At 44.2% G+C, this 19443-nt stretch overlaps 1 protein-coding gene across 1 annotated transcript in view; it reads left to right on the forward strand.

The window, feature by feature from the left end:
• The first annotated feature begins 16466 nt into the window (after positions 1–16466).
• The window catches only part of STK11 (serine/threonine kinase 11), a 152547-nt gene continuing 149570 nt past the window's right edge, over positions 16467–19443 (forward strand). The window contains exon 1 of the mRNA XM_073547189.1: positions 16467–16991. Coding sequence (XP_073403290.1) covers positions 16711–16991 — 281 coding nt within the window. The 5' untranslated portion in view covers positions 16467–16710. The remainder of the gene's footprint in view (positions 16992–19443) is intronic.

A 19443-nucleotide genomic window follows, 5' to 3' on the forward strand; every position in this document is an offset into this window, starting at 1 on the left:
TGTGAAAGTAGCCTAAGAAAGATGGGTCATTAAGGCCTTGTATTGACTATCGTTCCCTCAACAAAATTACTGTTAAATATCAGTATCCGTTACCCCTGATTTCTGATCTATTCTCCAGAGTTAAAGGTGATTGCTGGTTTACAAAGCTTGACCTCAGGGGGCGTATAATCTTATTCGCATTAAGCATGGGGATGAATGGAAGACGGCGTTTAATACTCCAGAGGGACATTTTGAGTACCTGGTGATGCCTTTTGGGCTCACTAATGCCCCTTCTGTCTTCCAGTGCTTCATGAATGATATTTTCTGAGACTTGGTGGATAAATTTTTGATCATCTATCTGGATGATATTTTGATCTTTTCCAAGGATTGGGACTCTCATGTGGAACATGTTCGGACTGTGTTCCGGATTTTGAGGGAGAATTCCCTGTATGTCAAGGGATCGAAATGCCTTTTTGGTGTACAGAGGATTTCATTTTTGGGATTTATTTTGTCTCCGTCAACTATTGAAATGGACCCGGCCAAGGTACAGGCCATTTATGATTGGGTTCAGCCCACTTCTTTGAAGGCCCTCCAGAAATTTTTGGGTTTTGCTAATTTTTATCGTAAATTTATAGCTAATTTTTCTGGTATTGCCAAACCATTGACTGATTTGACTAAGAAGGGTGCTGATGTGCTGAATTGGTCTCCGGAGGCTGTTTCTTCCTTTCAGGAGCTGAAGCGAAGGTTCACTTCTGCTCCGGTTTTGCGGCAACCTGATGTCTCACTCCCGTTTCAGGTAGAGGTGGGCGCTTCTGAGATTGGTGCAGGAGCTGTTTTGTCCCAAAAAGATCCTGTAACATCTAAAATGAATCCCTGTGCTTTCTTTTCCCGAAAGTTCTCCCCATCCGAACGTAACTATGATGTGGAGAATCGGGAACTGTTAGCCATGAAATGGGCATTTGAGGAGTGGAGACATTGGTTGGAGGGAGCTAAACATCAAGTCGTGGTCCTTACTGACCACAAGAATTTGATTTACCTGGAGTTGGCCAAACGCTTGAATCCTAGACAGGCTAGGTGGGCCTTGTTTTTCACACGTTTTGATTTTGTGGTCTCTTTTCTTCCGGGCACTAAGAATGTCGAGGCAGAGGAGTCTAGGAGTTTCTTTGCTGATTCTCCTGTTGTGACCAAGCCTGCTACCATCATAGGTGAGGGGGTAGTTCTTTCTGCCATCTCGCCCAATTTGAGACGTGCTCTGGAAGAGTTTCAGGAGGACAAACCTGAGCGTTGTGCCATTGGAAAATTGTATGTTCCTGACCAGTGGAGGAAGAGAGTGATGTCTGAAGTTCATTGCTCTGCATTGACTGGTCTTCCAGGTATTTTTGGTACTAGAGATTTGGTGAGTCGGTCTTTTTGGTGGCCCGCCTTGTCTCGTGATGTCAGGAATTTTGTGCAGTCCTGTGGGACTTGCTCTCGGTCTAAACCTTGTTCTCGCTCTAGTGGGTTGTTGATGCCTTTGCCGGTGCCCAGGAGGCCATGGACCCATATTTCAATGGATTTTATCTCTGATATGCCTGTCTCTCAGAGAATGACTGTTATTTGGGTGATTTGTGATAGATTCTCTAAGATGGTCCATCTTGTACCACTCCCTAAGTTGCCATCTTCCTCAGAGTTGGTGCCCTTGTTTTTGCAACAGTTGGTTCGCTTGCACGGGATTCCTGAGAACATTGTGTCTGACAGAGGAGTTCAGTTTGTGTCAAGATTTTGGAGGACTTTCTGTTCCAAGCTGGGAATTCAGTTGTCTTTCTCCTCTGCTTTTCACCCTCAGACCAATGGGCAGACGGAGAGAACAAACCAGACTTTGGAGTTGTACTTGAGATGTTTTATTTCTGCTGATCAGGATGATTGGGTTTCATTTTTGCCCTTGGCCGAATTTGCTTTAAATAATAGAGCTAGTTCTGCCACTTTGATGTCACCTTTTTTTGTAACTTTGGGTTTCATCCTCGATTCTCTTCAGGGCAGGTGGAGCCTTCTTCCTGCCCAGGTGTTGACACTGTGGTGGAGAGAATGCACCAGATCTGGGACCAAGTGGTGGATAAGTTGTCTCTCTCCCAGGAAAAGGCCCAACGGTTTTCCAACCGGCATAGGACCATTGGTCCCCAGTTTAAGGTGGGTGATATGGTTTGGTTGTCATCAAAAAATATCGCTATGAAGGTGGCTTCTCCAAAGTTTAAACCTAGATTTATTGGACCTTACAAGATTTTGGAGATTCTTAATCCAGTCTCTTTTCGATTGGCTCTTCCCGTTACATTTAAGATCCATAACGTGTTTCATAAGTCTCTGTTAAAGAGGTTTGTTGAGCCAGTAGTTCCTGTGGTGGCACCTCCTGACCCGGTATTGGTTGAAGGTAATGTGGAATATGAGGTTGAGAAGATACTGGATTCTCGCCTGGCTAGACAGAGACTCCAGTATTTGGGTAAATGGAAGGGTTATGGCCAGGAGGATAATTCTTGGGTCCCTGCATCTGATATTCATGCCGAAAGATTGGTTCGTGCCTTTCATCGGGCCCATCCTGATCGCCCTGGTGGCATGGAGGAGGGTTCGGTGACCCCTCCTCAAGGGGGAGGTACTGTTGTGAGTTCATTTTCCCCTTCACCGTCAATGTCTGATGAACTCCCTCTTCTGGTGAAGGAAGGTAGTGAGGCTGATTACCAAACACCTGATCTGGTAGATGATGACTGGGTAACAGGAAATTCTGACTGGATATAAGGCAGCCGACACCCTTCTGAGTCGCTGGTGATTTCTCTGCTGGATTCTTGGAGACCAGTCTGATTCCTGCTTCCCAAAGATAAGTTTTTGCTCTGCTATTGAACTTATTAGTTTTGTTTTGTTTACCTTGTTTTTTGGAGTTCAGCCATCCCCGGTCGGGGGTGTGCTGAGTTCCATTTTTTTTCTCTGATCAGTTTGTCTCTTTGCTCTGTCTTCAGAATTTACCTGAGTGCTGATATAGTCTTTTTGAAGTCCTAGCGACTTCAGGGCCTGTTTTTCCTATCAGACGGTTGGGACATTTTTTGGTAGGGTTTTTTACGGATTGCAGACAGCAGCTTTTCGATCCTGTCCTTTTTAGTTAGCTTGGGCCCCATCGTTTGCTCAACCTATCTTTCTATCTGTGTTAGTGTTTTCATCTTGCTTCACCGTCATTATATGTTGGGGGCTGCCTATTGCTTTGGGGTCTGCTCTGGGGCAGTTTAGATTTCCCCTTTCTTTCTTTAGGCCTATTTAGTTCTCCGGCTGTGATCAAGGGGTCTAGGGCATCGTAGGAACCCCCCACGGCTACTGTTAGTTGTTGTGGATAGGATCAGGGGTCTGCAATCCGATAGCTACCAACCTCTCCGGTTTTCTGGGCTAGCTTGCTTTTTGTTTTTTCCTCCTCGGTGACTCATTCATAACATTCAGGCCCAGATATACCGCCTCCGGGGCAGGGCGGGGGAACAGAACAAAGCGGGAATCAAGGCAGGGAATTTGGTACCATAACTGAGACAGACAAGGTCCACAGACACGAGACACACATAGCAAAGTCCAGGAGCTTTGTGAGTAGCTCTGGCCCCACCCATAGGGCAGGGTAAGTTTATAAAGGCAATTGGCTGGGGACAGCATTTCAAGCACACACGCTAACCCTGATAAAAGCAGGGAAGGTGTGGCTGCGCACACCCTAAGCACACACAGAAACCATTGCAGCACAATCAGTGCAGGAACTGCAGCTTAGAGCACCTGGCATTGTCTGCAAGCCTAGACACACATGGAAAGTCATGCACCAGCTGCAAATGACCTCACAACCCGCGGACAGCTTCCACAGTGGCAACCAGGGACCGCACATGCGAATGGTCAAGCAGCAGAGCAAAGACCTAACACCACATGTGCAGCTACGCAGCAGAGAAGGGAACTGAGCAGGCTCCATACAGGTAACAGCCAGCAGTATCCCAGCTCAATTAGGGGGAAAGGAGCAAGGGGTTAAAGCAAAAAACATGCATTGTCACGCCGACAACCAAATACAAACAGAATGGCGTGACAGTCCTGCTCCTGCACAGCCGTCCACCGCCACCAACACGCAGAGTCCTGCTCCTGCATGGCCGTCCACCGCCACCAACACGCAGAGTCCTGCTCCTGCACGGTCGTCCACCACCATGCCTACGGAACCCACCACTCCCACCCTTCCTAGGAGACGAAAAAGCCATCAACAAAGCCGTGGAAAACACAAGAGGAAGAGACGAGAAACGAGGCGTGAAAAAAACTGTTGTGCTCCCTCCACCACCCTCACCTCCCAATGTGTCTGTGTTGTCCAATTTGTCTCTCCCTTCTAATGTGTCTCTCCCGTCCCATGTTTCCACTCTTAATGTGTCTACTTCCATCCTTGACCTCCCAGACCCCACACATTTATTAGGCTTTTCCCCTGGAACCCCTTCATTGTCCACCCCTAGCCAATCCTCCCATCTCCACACCCCTCAGGTCCCTAACATTTCCCCCTCATTTTGTAAAAAGTTAAAAAAATTTTTAAATAAAATTGTGTTGTTTTTCTCCTATCACTGCTTGTTTTTTGTCTCTTTCGTCACCGTCAACACACACCGTGCACCGTCAACACACATATCGCCGTCTACACACACTGTGTTTTTCGCCACCTCATAGCTCCATGAAACACAATCTTCTCTTCTTTTTCTTTGATTTACACTGCAACTTTGCTTCATGTCTCTGTCATGGAGTTATGAGGTGGCAAAAACACAAAGAGGACTGAAAATCCTCCAGAAAAAAATTAAGTAATAAGAGCACAAAGGGTCAGGGGTCAGCAATGCTCACCTGCCCAGGAGTCAGCACTAGTGGACTCAGGATGCTGGGTTTTCTGCATCCTGAGTGCACTAGTTCTGACACACGGGCAGGTGAGTAAAGATATAAGGAAGATTAGCTCCATCATCTCTTCAGTCTGCATTAATCTATTGGACTATAGATTAATGCAGACTGAAGAGACGATGGAGCTAATGAGAAGTCACCTACCATAGCACTGACAGAGAGAACAGGTGTAGTGTAAAGCATGGGTGACATACATAACCCAATCTGCATGAAACAGGGAGTGGACAGGTGTTTCACTAGAGGTTTTATATTGTCAGCAAACATTAAAGGTACATTTTAACATTCCAGGTCCATAACATTACATAAAGTTACAAGAACATTTTACTAAACCATTTCATCTTGCCATGCCACACGTCCAATCTCAGAAACAAAGTAGGCCGCGAATCTATCCCTCATTTGGGCAACTTCCCTTGTTGTCCTCAGAGGGTGATGATGGTAATCTGGCAACGGGTTACAAACAGGTTCATCAAGTTCGAAGTTTGGTCGCTCTTTAGCCATTATGTAGTTGTGGAGAACCACACATGCCATGACCACCTCATCGACTGTCTCAATTTTGATATTAATTGCTGTCCCTAAAACGCATCATTTCGAGACAAGCATACCAAAGGCACACTCAACAGTTCTTCGTGCCCTGGTCAGTGGGTAGTTAAAAATCCTTTTTGTGTGGTTCAAGTTCCGATTGGAATAAGGTTTAAGGAGGTTTCCACACATCTGAAAGGCCTCATCCCCAACCACTACACATGGCATTGGTGGGCCTTCAGTGTTGGGAAGAGGTCGTGGCAGGGGAAAATTAAAATTATTCCCATACAACCGTTGGCCCATGTCCGAGTTTTTAAATGTCTGGGAGTTATTACCAAAAGAACCAATGTCCACGGTGAGAAATCTACAGTCCGCAGCTGCAATCACCATGAGCACTATAGGGAAGTATTTTTTATAATTAAAGTACTCGGATCCACTTAGAGCCGGTTTGGTAATCCGAATATCATTTCCATCCACTGCTCCCAAACAGTTGGGGAAATTACAAAGTTCCAAGAATTTTTCTGCAGTTTCCTGCCAGATTTCCGTGGTGGGTAGGAGGATAAATTCCTCACGCAGAACGTCCCACAAAGTCCGGCAGGTGTCTGCAACAATCCCAGAAAGGGTGGAAACGCCAATCCGGAATTGGAAGTGGAGCGATGGAGCCAGGAATCTGCCAAACAGAGCAAGAAAAAAAAATATTCAGAATAATATTATTTACAACAGGGGTTTTGAAAAACAAAAAAAGGAAATAAATTAAGTATATTGCGGAACAATAAGAATTATGACAGGGGTTTATTTTTAAATATTACGCACCTTAGTGTGACCAGCAGACGTTCCTCAGCAGGAATTGCTCTACGTAGCTGTGTGTCCTGCCTGCTAATGGCTCCTTGTACACGTATTATATCTCAATTTCTGCCACAAATTTGTGCAGACATAACAAAGGCAAATAGGCAAAAAAATAGATGAATCAATAAAACCAATCATTTATTAATAAATTTCATAAAATTCTTTTTTACAAGGAAATTTCTAAAAAAGGGAGTACAAATGTAATGATAGATGCTCACAGAATTAAGCTTTATGCAACATAATCACAGAATGTTTTTTTCTTTTCTTTTTTAATTTTTTACATACAAATAATCTCCAAATAGTGTTTCTTTCTTAAGCATAAATTCATAAGCTATATTTATATAAACTTCTGTATAAATATTTTTAGGGAAAGGCCCGATAGTTCTAAAAGCAGAAGAAACCCATCTTTGATTAAATAGTGTAAAATACAAACTGCTGAAGGTAAATAACAATTGGGTTTAACTCCCTATACTATGTGTATACCATGATAATCAAAGACAAGGCTAACTAATCCTTAATGAAGTAATCACAATGCATAAATGCTCAGATAGTAGCGACTTTTGTTCTCAATGTTTCTCTGATTAATTACAAATACTTATAAACAAAAATGCATAAGCTTACTTGATTGTGTAAATATGTATCTAATTGTTGTAACAAAGGAACAACCTAACTGTGTGTGCGGCAAAGAAAATTTCTCCTTAATATGAATATATCCAATGCCTAGTGCAGAGAACTACAGGTTAATCATGTGTCCTGCTTAATATGCCAGCTATACTGATTCAATTTGAAATAAGCTATTCCTGCATGATGTAACAATGCAATCCTGTTTGAAATTATACAACAACTTACATGTAAGCTGGCATATTAAGCAGGACACATGATTATCATGGTATACACAGAGTATAGGGAGTTAAACCCAATTGTTATTTACCTTCAGCAGTGTGTATTTCACACTATTTAATCAAAGATGTGTTTCTTCTGCTTTTAGAACTATTGGGTCTTTCCCTAAAAATATTTAGACAGAAGTTTATATAAATATAGCTTATGAATTTATGCTTAAGAAATAAACACTATTTGGAGATTATTTGTATGTAAAAAATTAAAAAAGAAAAAAACATTCTGTGATTATGTTGCATAAAGCTTAATTCTGTGAGCATCTATCATTACATTTGTACTCCCTTTTTTAGAAATTTCCTTGTAAAAAAGAATTTTATGAAATTTATTAATAAATGATTGGTTTTATTGATTCATCTATTTTTTTGCCTATTTGCCTTTGTTATGTCTGCACAAATTTGTGGCAGAAATTGAGATATAATATGCTGAATTGAGGTGGCTATTAGTTTTGGACTATTTTGTTATGTATATCCTTGTACACGTAGCAGCAAATCCCTGAAGCTCTCTTGAGACATCCTCGTGTACTCAAAATATTTCTCTGGGTTTTCACGGAGCTCACTGTATAAGGAGTGGTAGGCTCCAAGGCTCTCCCGGACTTCAACAATGGGGTGTTGCCAAAAGCGCCGATGCAGTCTTCTCCGTCTTTGTCTTTTCCGTTCTTACTCACAAGCAAATGCAAAGGCAAGAAACAAGTCGATATCCAGATTCCGACAGAAACTCTCCATGCGAAGATCCATCTTGACACAGGATACAGGAGCAAAATCTGCGGATTTTCATCTGACCCCCTGACGAAGGCAGACGCCGAAACGCGAGTCGGGGACGGGCGCAAGCCACTATATATTTTTATGAGCAGCATGGATTAATACACAATCCTTTAGGAATATACTTTCATTTGAAGCTGCACATATACACTCACTGGCCACTTTATTAGGTACACCTGTCCAACTGTGTGTTAAGACTTAATTTCTAATCAGCCAATCACATGGCGGCAACTCAGTGCATTTAGGCATGTAGACATGGTCAAGACAATCTCCTGCAGTTCAAACCGAGCATCAGTATGGGGAACAAAGGTGATTTGAGTGCCTTTGAACGTGGCATGATTGTTGGTGCCAGAAGGGCTGGTCTGAGTATTTCAGAAACTGCTGATCTACTGGGATTTTCACGCACAACCATCTCTAGGGTTTACAGAGAATGGTCCGAAAAAGAAAAAAAATCCAGTGAGCGGCAGTTCTGTGGCCGGAAATGCCATGTTGATGCCAGAGGTCAGAGGAGAATGGGCAGACTGGTTCGAGCTGATAGAAAGGCAACAGTGACTCAAATTGCCACCCGTTACAACCAAGGTAGGCAGAAGAGCATCTCTGAACGCACAGTGCGTCGAACTTTGAGGCAGATGGGCTACAGCAGCAGAAGACCACACTGGGTACAACTCCTCTCAGCTAAGAACAGGAAACTGAGGCTACAATTTGCACAAGCTCATCGAAATTGGACAGTAGAAGATTGGAAAAACGTTGCCTGGTCTGATGAGTCTCGATTTCTGCTGCGACATTCGGATGGTAGGGTCAGAATTTGGCGTAAACAACATGAAAGCATGGATCCATCCTGCCTTGTATCAACGGTTCAGGCTGGTGGTGGTGGTGTCATGGTGTGGGGAATTTTTTCTGGGCACTCTTTGGGCCCCTTGGTACCAATTGAGCATCGTTGCAACGCCACAGCCTACCTGAGTATTGTTGCTGACCATGTCCATCCTTTATGACCACAATGTACCCAACATCTGATGGCTACTTTCAGCAGGATAATGCGCCATGTCATAAAGCTCGAATCATCTCAGATTGGTTTCTTGAACATGACAATGAGTTTACTGTACTCAAATGGCCTCCTCAGTCACCAGATCTCAATCCAATAGAGCATCTTTGGGATGTGGTGGAACGGGAGATTCGCATCAGGGATGTGCAGCCGACAAATCTGCGCCAACTGTGTGATGCCATCATGTCAATATGGTCCAAAATCTCTGAGGAATGCTTCCAGCACCTTGTTGAATCTCTGCCACGAAGAATTGAGGCAGTTCTGAAGGCAAAAGGGGGTCCAACCCGTTACTAGCATGGTGTACCTAATAAAGTGGCCAGTGAGTGTATAATATACTTTTATAGGATTAGCCAATACTGGACATTGTTTATATCTGCCATTGTGCTTTTTTACCTATTGGGACTTTTGTCCATTTTTGTCCATATGATTATCCATAATCACTCTCTAAAAAAATCTTTTTTTTTTTTTAATTCGTTTATTAACCATAAGCAGTTATATAACACACACACATTTGGTACAAGATACCAGGCTTGATACAAAGTGTGTATATATATGCTCAGATACAGTCATATGTTAAAGTTTGGGCACCCCTATTAATGCTAACCTTTTTTCTTTATAATAATTTTGGTTTTTGCAACAGCTATTTCAGTTTCATATATCTAATAACTGATGGACTCAGTTATATTTCTGGATTCAAATGAGGTTTATTGTACTAACAGAAAATGTGCAATATGCATTTAAGCAAAATTTGACTGGTGCAAAAGTATGGGCACCTCAACATAAAAGTAACATTAATATTTCGTAGATCCTCCTTTTGCAAAAATAACAGCCTCTAGTCGTTTCCTGTAGCTATTAATGAGTTCCTGGATCCTGGATGAAGGTATTTGTGACCGTTCCTGTTTACAAAACAATTCTAGTTCAGTTAAGTTTGATCGTCGCTGAGCATGGACAGCCAGCTTCAAATCATCCCACAGATGTTCAATGATATTCAGGTCTGGGGACTGGGATGGCCATTCCAGAACATTGTAATTGTTCCTCTGCATGAATGCCTGAGTAGATTTGGAGTGGTGTTTTGGATCATTGTCTTGCTGAAATATCCATCCCCTGCGTAACTTCAACTTCGTCACTGATTCTTGCACATTATTGTCAAGAATCTGCTGATACTGAGTTGAATCCATGCGACCCTCAACTTTAACAAGATTCCCGGTGCCGGCATTGGCCACACAGCCCCAAAGCATGATGGAACCTCCACCAAATTTTACTGTGGGTAGCAAGTTTTTTTCTTGGAATGCTGTGTTTTTTAGCCTCCATGCATAACGCCTTTTTGTATGACCAAACAACTCAATCTTTGTTTCATCAGTCCACAGCACCTTCTTCCAAAATGAAACTGGCTTGTCCAAATGTGCTTTTGCATACCTCAGGCGACTCTGTTTGTGGCGTGCGTGCAGAAACGGCTTCTTTCACATCACTCTCCCATACAGCTTCTCCTTGTGCAAAGTGCGCTGTATTGTTGACCGATGCACAGTGACACCATCTGCAGCAAGATGATGCTGCCGGTCTTTGGAGGTGGTCTGTGGATTGTCCTTGACTGTTCTCACCATTCTTCTTCTCTGCCTTTCTGATATTTTTCTTGGCCTGCCACTTCTGGGCTTAACAAGAACTGTACCTGTGTTCTTCCATTTCCTTACTATGTTCCTCACAGTGGAAACTGACAGGTTAAATCTCTGAGACAACTTTTTGTATCCTTCCCCTGAAAAGCTATGTTGAATAATCTTTGTTTTCTGATCATTTGAGAGTTGTTTTGAGGAGCCCATGATGCCAATCTTCATAGGAGAAGCAAATAGGAGAACTACTTGCAAGTGGCCACCTTAAATACCTTTTCTCATGATTTGATACACCTGGCTATGAAGTTCAAAGCTCAATGAGGTTACAAAACCAATTTAGTGCTCCAGGAAGTCAGTAAAAAGTAGTTAGGAGTGTTCAAATCAAGAAAATGATAAGGGTGCCCATACATTTGCACCGGTCAAATTTTGTTTAAATGCAGATTGCACATTTTCTGTTAGTACAATAAACCTCATTTGAATCCAGAAATATAACTGAGTCCATCAGTTATTAGATATATGAAACTGAAATAGCTGTTGCAAAAACCAAAATGGTTATAAAGAAAAAAGGTTAACATTATTAGGGGTGCCCAAACTTTAACATATGACTGTAACATGAAAACGTGAAGCATAACATGTACACCAACTGTGTGTAAATAAAGCAAACATAGTATCAATTAAATCACAGTAGTATTGTGTCATGGTATTATAGCAGTAATAAAACCTGCCTAGCTTCTAAACCCTACCTACATCTACCAAAACATTAAACTATTCCGCAGCCTACATCTATACAATGAGTAGTTTACTGTGCGACATCTCCGCTCTGCAAAGTGAGACGAGAGGAGTTCCACCTCTCCCAAATCTTCTCGAATTTACCCGGGCACCCTCTATTCTGATACAGTGTACGTTCATATGGGATAATCGCATTTACCAGAGTGATCCAGGACCCAAGAGAAGGAGGCGAATTTCCCATCCACCGTAATGCTAGTATCTTCCGTGCCATGAATAGAGTCTCCCGTAGAAAAACCCCAACAAAATGACCCCATACTTCCTCATCCCACACTCCAAACAGACAGGTCAGTGGTTCAAGGGGAACTGGGGTTTGTACCAAAGATGTTAATAATGACGTCACTTCTCTCCAGTATTGCGCAACAACAGGACAGCACCAGATCATATGGATAAAGTCTGCACCTATTGAATGACATCTCAAACATTCCGATGACGGGTATCGGCCCATCTTAAAGAGTCGAATTGGAGTCAAATACAATTGATTAATAATATGCAATTGTATCATCCTATTGTTGGCAGACGGAGATACCCAGATTGGTGACTCCAGGATTTCTTCCCATTCTTCACCCTGTGTATCTGGGATGAGCCTCTCCCATTTCTTCTTAACTGAATCTAGGGCACATTCTGTCCCCACTGACAACATATATATATAGAGAGAGGAGATGAGACCCTGATGTCCCTGTGATTTGAGAATCCCTATCAGGGGTAGAGACGAAATGGCATTATCTATACCCGTACATCTCATGTGCGACTGGAAAGCTAATCTTAACTGTAAATAACGGAAAAACTGGGATCTCGGGACACTACGATTAACTTGTAATTGCTCAAAGGATACCAATGTTCCAAGATCATATAGATCACCTACCGTAGAGACACCATACTGAACCCAGAACTCAGCGGATGGATGCTCCAGTAGTACTGGGAGGTAGTCATTATTCCATAGGGGCATTTCAGCTATAACATCCCCAAATCTAACTACCCCCCTAATCTGTCTCCATATCGATCGTGCCAGACGAAGCAGAGGTAGCAGTTTCGGGACATTTATTTTCTTCATTTCCAAAAAACCCAGTGGGCAACTAATTCCTGTAGCATGAAGTAGATGACTCTCAGAATTCGGGAGATGACCTCCAGGCATCCATGTACTTATGGCCTTGGCCTGTCCAGCTAGATAATATAAAAAAAATCAGGTAACGCTGCCCCTCCTCCCCTCTTGGGCCTCTGCAGAGTGGCTAGTCTAAAGCCCCCATTACACATAGCGATATCGCTAGCAATATCGCTGTAACGTCACCGATTTTGTGACGTTATAGCGATATTGCTAGCGATATCGCTATGTCTGATACTTACCTCCGACCGCTCCCCTGCTGGTTATCGCTGATCGCGCGAGAAAGTCTTGGACCGTTTCTTGTCGGGCACTTCCTGCTGGGCTTCCTGTGGCGCCGACGAGCGGCGCGTGGACGCGGGCGGGAGGACGTCAGGATCGCCGCGTCTGACAGGTAAGTAGCGATCCCCGTCCCCAGCGATGTCGCTGGTGAGATCTACCTGTGTGGCAGCTCACTAGCGACCACTTAGCGATGCACCAGCGATCCATATTGTTGTCGGGATCGCTGGCGCATCGCTAAGTGTAACGGTACCCTAAGTTTAGGCCTGGCTTTCCCCCAAATAAAGGATGTGATTTGGGAATTCAGATTAGCAAAAAAGGATTTGGGCTCCACCACCGCACTATGTTGAAAAAAGTAGCTAAGCTTGGGGAGTAATATCATTTTAATTAGATTAATACGTCCGGCTACAAACAGTGGAAGTTTACCCCAAATCGCGAATTTACCTTTGACCGTCTCCAATAATGGTTGTATATTGAGTTGCAGATCAAATTTACTACCTTTAGGCTGAGTTCACACGTGGTGTTTTTTTCACGTTTCCGCGGCTATTTTAACCGCGCGATTTTGCCGCGAAAACGCGAAAAATAAGCATCCCATGCATTCCTATGGGATTCCGCAATGCTGTGCTAATGCTGCGGTTTTTACCGCGGCGGAATCGCTTCACGGTAAAAACCGCAGCATGCTCATTAATTTGCGGAATCGCGGCGATCCCGCACCCATAGGAATGCATTGTTCCGCTTATTTCCCGCATGTGGCTGTGCACACCATGCGAAAAGTAAGCAGAACATTTGTGGTTGGTACCCACGGTCTGGAGGAGAGGAGACTGTCCTCCGGGCTTTGGGTACCATATCCCTGTAAAAAAAAGAATTTAAAAATAAAAAATATTGTTATTCTCACCCTCCGACGTCCCGCGCAGCCTTCCCGCTTCTCTTCACGCTCTCGTTCCCAGTAGTGCTTTGCGAAAATGCCCGCGATGACGTCCGTTCTCGCGGGATTGCGAAGTCTTGCGGTCATTCGCGCGACGTCATCGCGAATTACCGCGAGACATCGCGTTCCCGCGAGAACGGACGTCATCGCGGGCATTTTCGCAAAGGATTACTGGGAACGGATGCGCGGGACGTCGGAGGGTAAGAATAAAACCATTTTTTATTTTTTTTTACATTTTATCTTTTACTACTGATGCTGCATAGGCGGCCTCAGTAGTAAAAAGTTGGTCACACTCATCAAACACTATGTTTGACGAGTGTGACCAACCTGTCAATCAGTTCTCCAAGCAATGCTACAGATCGCTTGGAAAACGCAAGCATTTTGCAAGCTAAATACACTTGCAAAATGCTAGTTTTTCCGCGGGAAAATCGCGGGAATTTAAAATGCGATTTTCCCGCGGACTGGAATTCCGGAATTCTCGCGGTAATTTCCGCGAGAGTTCCGGTACGGGTGCACTTAGCCTTAGAGATGTGAACACACAAATATTTAAAATTGGTTACAATGGGCAGTGAGGAGAGAGTCTCCAGTCGTGGCATTGGAGCATGGGAAAGAGGCATCAAAGCAGATTTCTCCCAGTTTATGTATAGGCCAGAATATGTACTGAATTTATTTATGGTAGTGATCACTCTTGTCAGGGTCTCCTCCGCCTTGTCCATAAATATCACCATATCATCAGCATATAGGCCTATGGTATCCGTCCGACCTGCTATTTCTATACCATCAATATTAGGGGAAGATCTTATACGAATTGCCAGCGCCTCAATAGCAAAAGCAAAAAGGGCGGGGAAAGGGGACACCCCTGACGAGTTCCCCTATACAGTGATAATGATTCAGATATGGAGTTATTTCCGATGACCCGGGCCTTGGGCTTCATGTATAAAACATTAACCCATTCTTGGAATCTATCGCCAAATCCATACCTCTGCAAACATGCACGGAGAAAAGGCCATTCAAGCGAGTCAAAGGCCTTAGCCGCATCTAGCGATGCCAGTATCCATTCATTATCTGGTACCAGAGAGCTATATTGAACCACTGACTGGACTCGCCTGATATTTATGGAGGTGCTCTTCCACGGCATAAAACCCGTCTGATCGGGGTGTACAAGATCTAATATAACTGAATTTACTCTTTTGGCCAACATTTTTGTAAAAATTTTATAATCCACATTTACTAGTGATATGGGCCTATAAGATCCACAATCTAAAGGGTCCTTCCCCTCTTTTTTAAGAACTATTATATTGGCCTCGTAAAAGGACTCCGGCATGCATCCCCCCTCCCAGATCCCACGAAACACTGCCAACAAAAGGGGCGCCAGTATATCCTGATATTTTCTATATAACTCCACAGGAAATCCATCTGGCCCAGGGGCCTTCCCGGAGGCCATGTCTTTTATGGCATCCTCTACCTCCTCCAGAGTAAACTCAGCATCCATAAAGGCCCGCTGGGAAGGACTTAGCGTGGGAAACTCTATATCTGACAAATAATTTAGACACTCCGGGCCATCCACATCAGTCTTAGAATTGTACAATGAACCACAATAGTCAGAAAAGCATTTTAGTATCTCCTCAGTTGAGGAAACCACAGTACCACCCGAATCACGAATCTGTAGAATTGTGTTAGTCGCATTATGCTGTCGCACTAAGTAGGCCAGAAATTTACTTGCCTGATTCCCCATTTCAAAATAAGACTGCCGGGCAAAAAATAATTTACGGTTCGTCTTGGTATCAGTGTGTTGAGCATATAACCTTTGGGCGGCCAGCCATTCTACCCTATTACCGTTAGATTGATCCGATATATAAGCTGCCTCCGAGTCTTTCAGATGCCGCTCCATCTCCCCATCCTCCTCCGATGTCACCCGCTTAATGTGAGAAATCGTAGAGGATAGACAACCCCGTAAATAGGCTTTAAGAGCATCCCAGAATACATTAATATTTCGGGGTTCGGGGTGGGATGAGACGAAGCAACGTAACTGATCTATCGTTCAGCCAAAAAGGGTTCCGCCTCCGAGCCATCCTATATCTTCTCTCATTATATGGTTGTAGGCCTAAGCCCATGATATTTATATTGCACTTTATATATGAATTATGCTGCATCTACCTGAGCCTATCTAGGAACTATCTAATTGCACTTTTTCAGATTTCTGGAATGATTTATTGATTCTTTTTGTATTTGTACAATATTTCATGAAGTGGTGTTATATTTGAGTGCATACTATTTGTGCAAACTATCTCCTGTGTCGCCTCTTTTGGTCATTTTTTTCCCACCTCCTGCATTTATCGTTTGAAAACTCTTTTTCAATAAATATTTATAATTAACATTGGACGTTTTTTTTTTTTCGGTTTTTCTCGTTGTGTTATGGCTCGTGTCAAGGAAAATCTGGACATTTTTTTTCCCTATGGAACGCATGTGGATAAAAAACGCAAACGCGTGCAAAAAGGCGTAAAAGTGCGGGTTTTTTTTTACGCTGTGTTATCATGCGGTTGCGGACGATACGCTGCAGACTCAACTGCAAATGTGAACCGAGCCTAAGGGGACAGTTTGAGTTCACAGAAGTTTGATCTACTTGGAGTTATATTCTGTTCAGTGTTCCCTTTATTTTGTGAGCAGTGTATATATATAATGTGTGTATTGCTGATCTACGTGTGTGTGTATATGCACACTGTATGTGTACAGGCAGAACTTTATACACTGCCACCTCCACACGGCCAGCTACTACAGCAGCGCAGAGCACAACTCACTGCCAGGCTCCGCCCACACACGTGACTGATCACCTGATCATGACATCATCAAAGGTCCTTGCGCTCACTAGGATGTAGCCTGCACCGTGATGATCCTCCAGCTGGCCTCCCTGCGCCGTGTGGTCCGGAGGTGACCGCTCTTCCTGCAGTGTGTCACCTCGCCGCTGGCCGCGCCGGTCAGGGTGTAGGGGCTGCGGGACAGTCAGGGCGTGTCTGCCAGTGACAACATTGCTCTCCGCTGTGACACTCCTGGCAGGGTCAGGCTGGTGCCACCCCGGCATGGATGAAGAGGAGACTCCCGACATTGGGTTCCTGCCAGACCTGGCCGTGGGCATGGACACGTTCATTCACCGCATTGACTCTACGGAGGTGATCTACCAGCCACGCCGGAAGCGGGCGAAGTTGGTGGGGAAGTACCTGATGGGAGACCTGCTGGGTGAGGGCTCCTACGGGAAGGTGAAGGAGATGCTGGACTCAGACACCCTGTGCCGCCGGGCTGTGAAGATCCTCAAGAAGAAGAAGCTGCGGAGGATCCCGAATGGGGAGGCGAACGTCAAGAAGTGAGTGTGTCACTGAATATGGGGGGATGTGACCTCCAGTGCCATGGTCCCCTTAGGTTGCACCCATGACGTCTCGTCCATCTAGGTGACCGCTGCAGCCCACCGCAGCAGTAGTGAGGTGCACCAGATCGGGGGCAGCATCTGCTGTCGGGATCATACGTTTTTGCTATGTTTACATTCCTCCACAGCCCCTTTATACATTTTAAATTCACTTTAGGTACATGACTGTTCCCCTGTCCAGATGTTCGGACTTAGCCTCGGTGTATCCACTTTCCGATATAATCACGACCTGGTTGTCACCCAACTTTCCTAGTGTCCTGAATGGCAGGTCAGCCATTGAGGGAACGGTGAATAATGGTCTATGTTGGTTGTCACTCAGATGACGAGCGGCCGATCACTACGTGATTGTCCTATACAGGTAACGATTCCATACAGCAGTGGAGAAGATGCAGCGGCCTGGTCGTCTTCTGAGATGTCCCGAGCTGCCGCGAGACAGTGTTGGGCAGCCGCACTTCATCGTCCCAAGGGGATACATGAGAAACCTGGGATTGTTGTGGTGGGGTGAGCTATTAGCATTAGGCCACGGTCAGTATTTGGTTGGTATTTTACCTCAGTATTTGTAAGCCAAAACCAGGAGAGGAACAATCAGAGGAAAAGTATAATAGAAACCCGTCACCACTTCTGGATTATCACCCACTCCTGGTTTTGGCTGAGAAATACTGAGGTAAAAAACTCACCAAATACTGACCGTGTGTGCATGGCCTTAGTCGGGATGTGACTGCTGCAGCCGGTACACAAACACTGGAGTAGTGCCGGAGAGCAGGGGAAGGTGAGTAGCTGCTCCGTTTCTTATTTTCAGGCAGCACAATCCAATGGAAAGGTCCAATTCTTAGCGGAAAACCCTTGACATGGGTGGTCCACTACTGCAGACTGCTGCATAGGTGGTTTTCAGTTACAGGCTTCCAGTGGCCTACACTGGGCTAAAATGGTAAAATCGGCTGTTGGCCACCCTCCTTGGGAGCTGCCGCTCCGCTGCTCTCGTCTTTATTTACTGGCTATGGGCGTCACATCAGAACTGCAGCCATTAAACGTAGGCTGGACTGGAGGAAGCCAGGAGCCTACATCCAGAAAACATCTGTAATCCAGAGCGTACTTAGCTCATGCACTTCCGCTTTTTGGCCCCTCAGAGCCCTGAGTCCTGACAGCGGATATGTGACATATTTGTTTATGCCACAGGACTAGTGGGGAGCACAGTTCAGAGTGGCCAAAAGGTGCAAGTGCAGGAGGTAAGTATACTTTTTCAATTTTAAACATCAGTCTCTGGACATTTAAATGGGGTGTTTGTTGGTGGACAATCCCTTTAAGTGCGGGTTTGTACATTATCATTTGTTATTGCTGTGCATTTTTAACTTTTAATAACAGATTTCAGGCCTTACGAACATGTGAATCATTGAATGTGCAATTAATATAAGTGAAATATTTATGGATCCCAAATATCTTTGAAACTAGCCCAGAGTTTTGGTTCTGGAATAGAATTCCCTTCCTTCTGCTAAGATATTTTGGCCATTGAATGAGGAATCAATCTGTTTACATGTTTGCTTACCATGGCCTTTATCCATAGATTGCAGGGATTCACTATGTGCCGCTCTGACAGCACGGAAATGTGCTGTAGTGGGAGCAGCTATCCGGCACACGTTGATTAGTGCCTACAGACAGGCACGCACAGTGCTCATCTTGTTTGCCACTAACCTGGAGTCATGAGGAGTCTATGCAGGTCACCAGTAGAGCACTTAATTTCCATACCATATACAGGCGCTTCTCACAAAATTAGAATATCATCGAAAGTTTAATTTATTTCAGTTCTTCAATACAAAAAGTGAAATTCATATTTTATATAGTCATTACAAACAGTGATGTATTTCAAGTGTTTATTTCTGCTAATGTTGATGATTATGGCTTACAGCCAATGAAAACCCAAAAGTCATTATCTCAGTAAATTTAGAATACTTTATAACACCAGCTTGAAAAATGATTTTAAAATCCAAAATGTTGGCCTACTGAAATGTTCAGTAAATGCACTCAATACTTGGTCGGGGCTCAATGCGACGTGGCATGGAGGTGATCAGCCTGTGGCTGAGGTGATATGGAAGCCCAGGTTGCTTTGATAGCAGCCTTCAGCTTATCTGCATTGTTGGGTCTGGTGACTCTCATCTTCCTCTTGACAATACCCCATAGATTCTCTATGGGGTTAAGGTCAGGCGAATTTTCTGGCCAATCAAGCACAGTGATACTGTTGTTTCTAAACCAGGTATTGGTACTTTTGGCAGTGTGGACAGGTGCCAAGTCCTGCTGGAGAGTGACATTTCCATCTTTAAAAAGCTTGTCTGCAGAGTGAAGTATGAAGTCCTCTAAAATTTCCTGGTAGACGGCTGCACTGATTTTGGTCTTGATA

Source organism: Dendrobates tinctorius, unplaced genomic scaffold (assembly GCF_039654945.1).
Source record: "Dendrobates tinctorius isolate UK_male_01 unplaced genomic scaffold, ASM3965494v1 ptg000011l, whole genome shotgun sequence".
Taxonomy (NCBI): domain Eukaryota; kingdom Metazoa; phylum Chordata; class Amphibia; order Anura; family Dendrobatidae; genus Dendrobates; species Dendrobates tinctorius.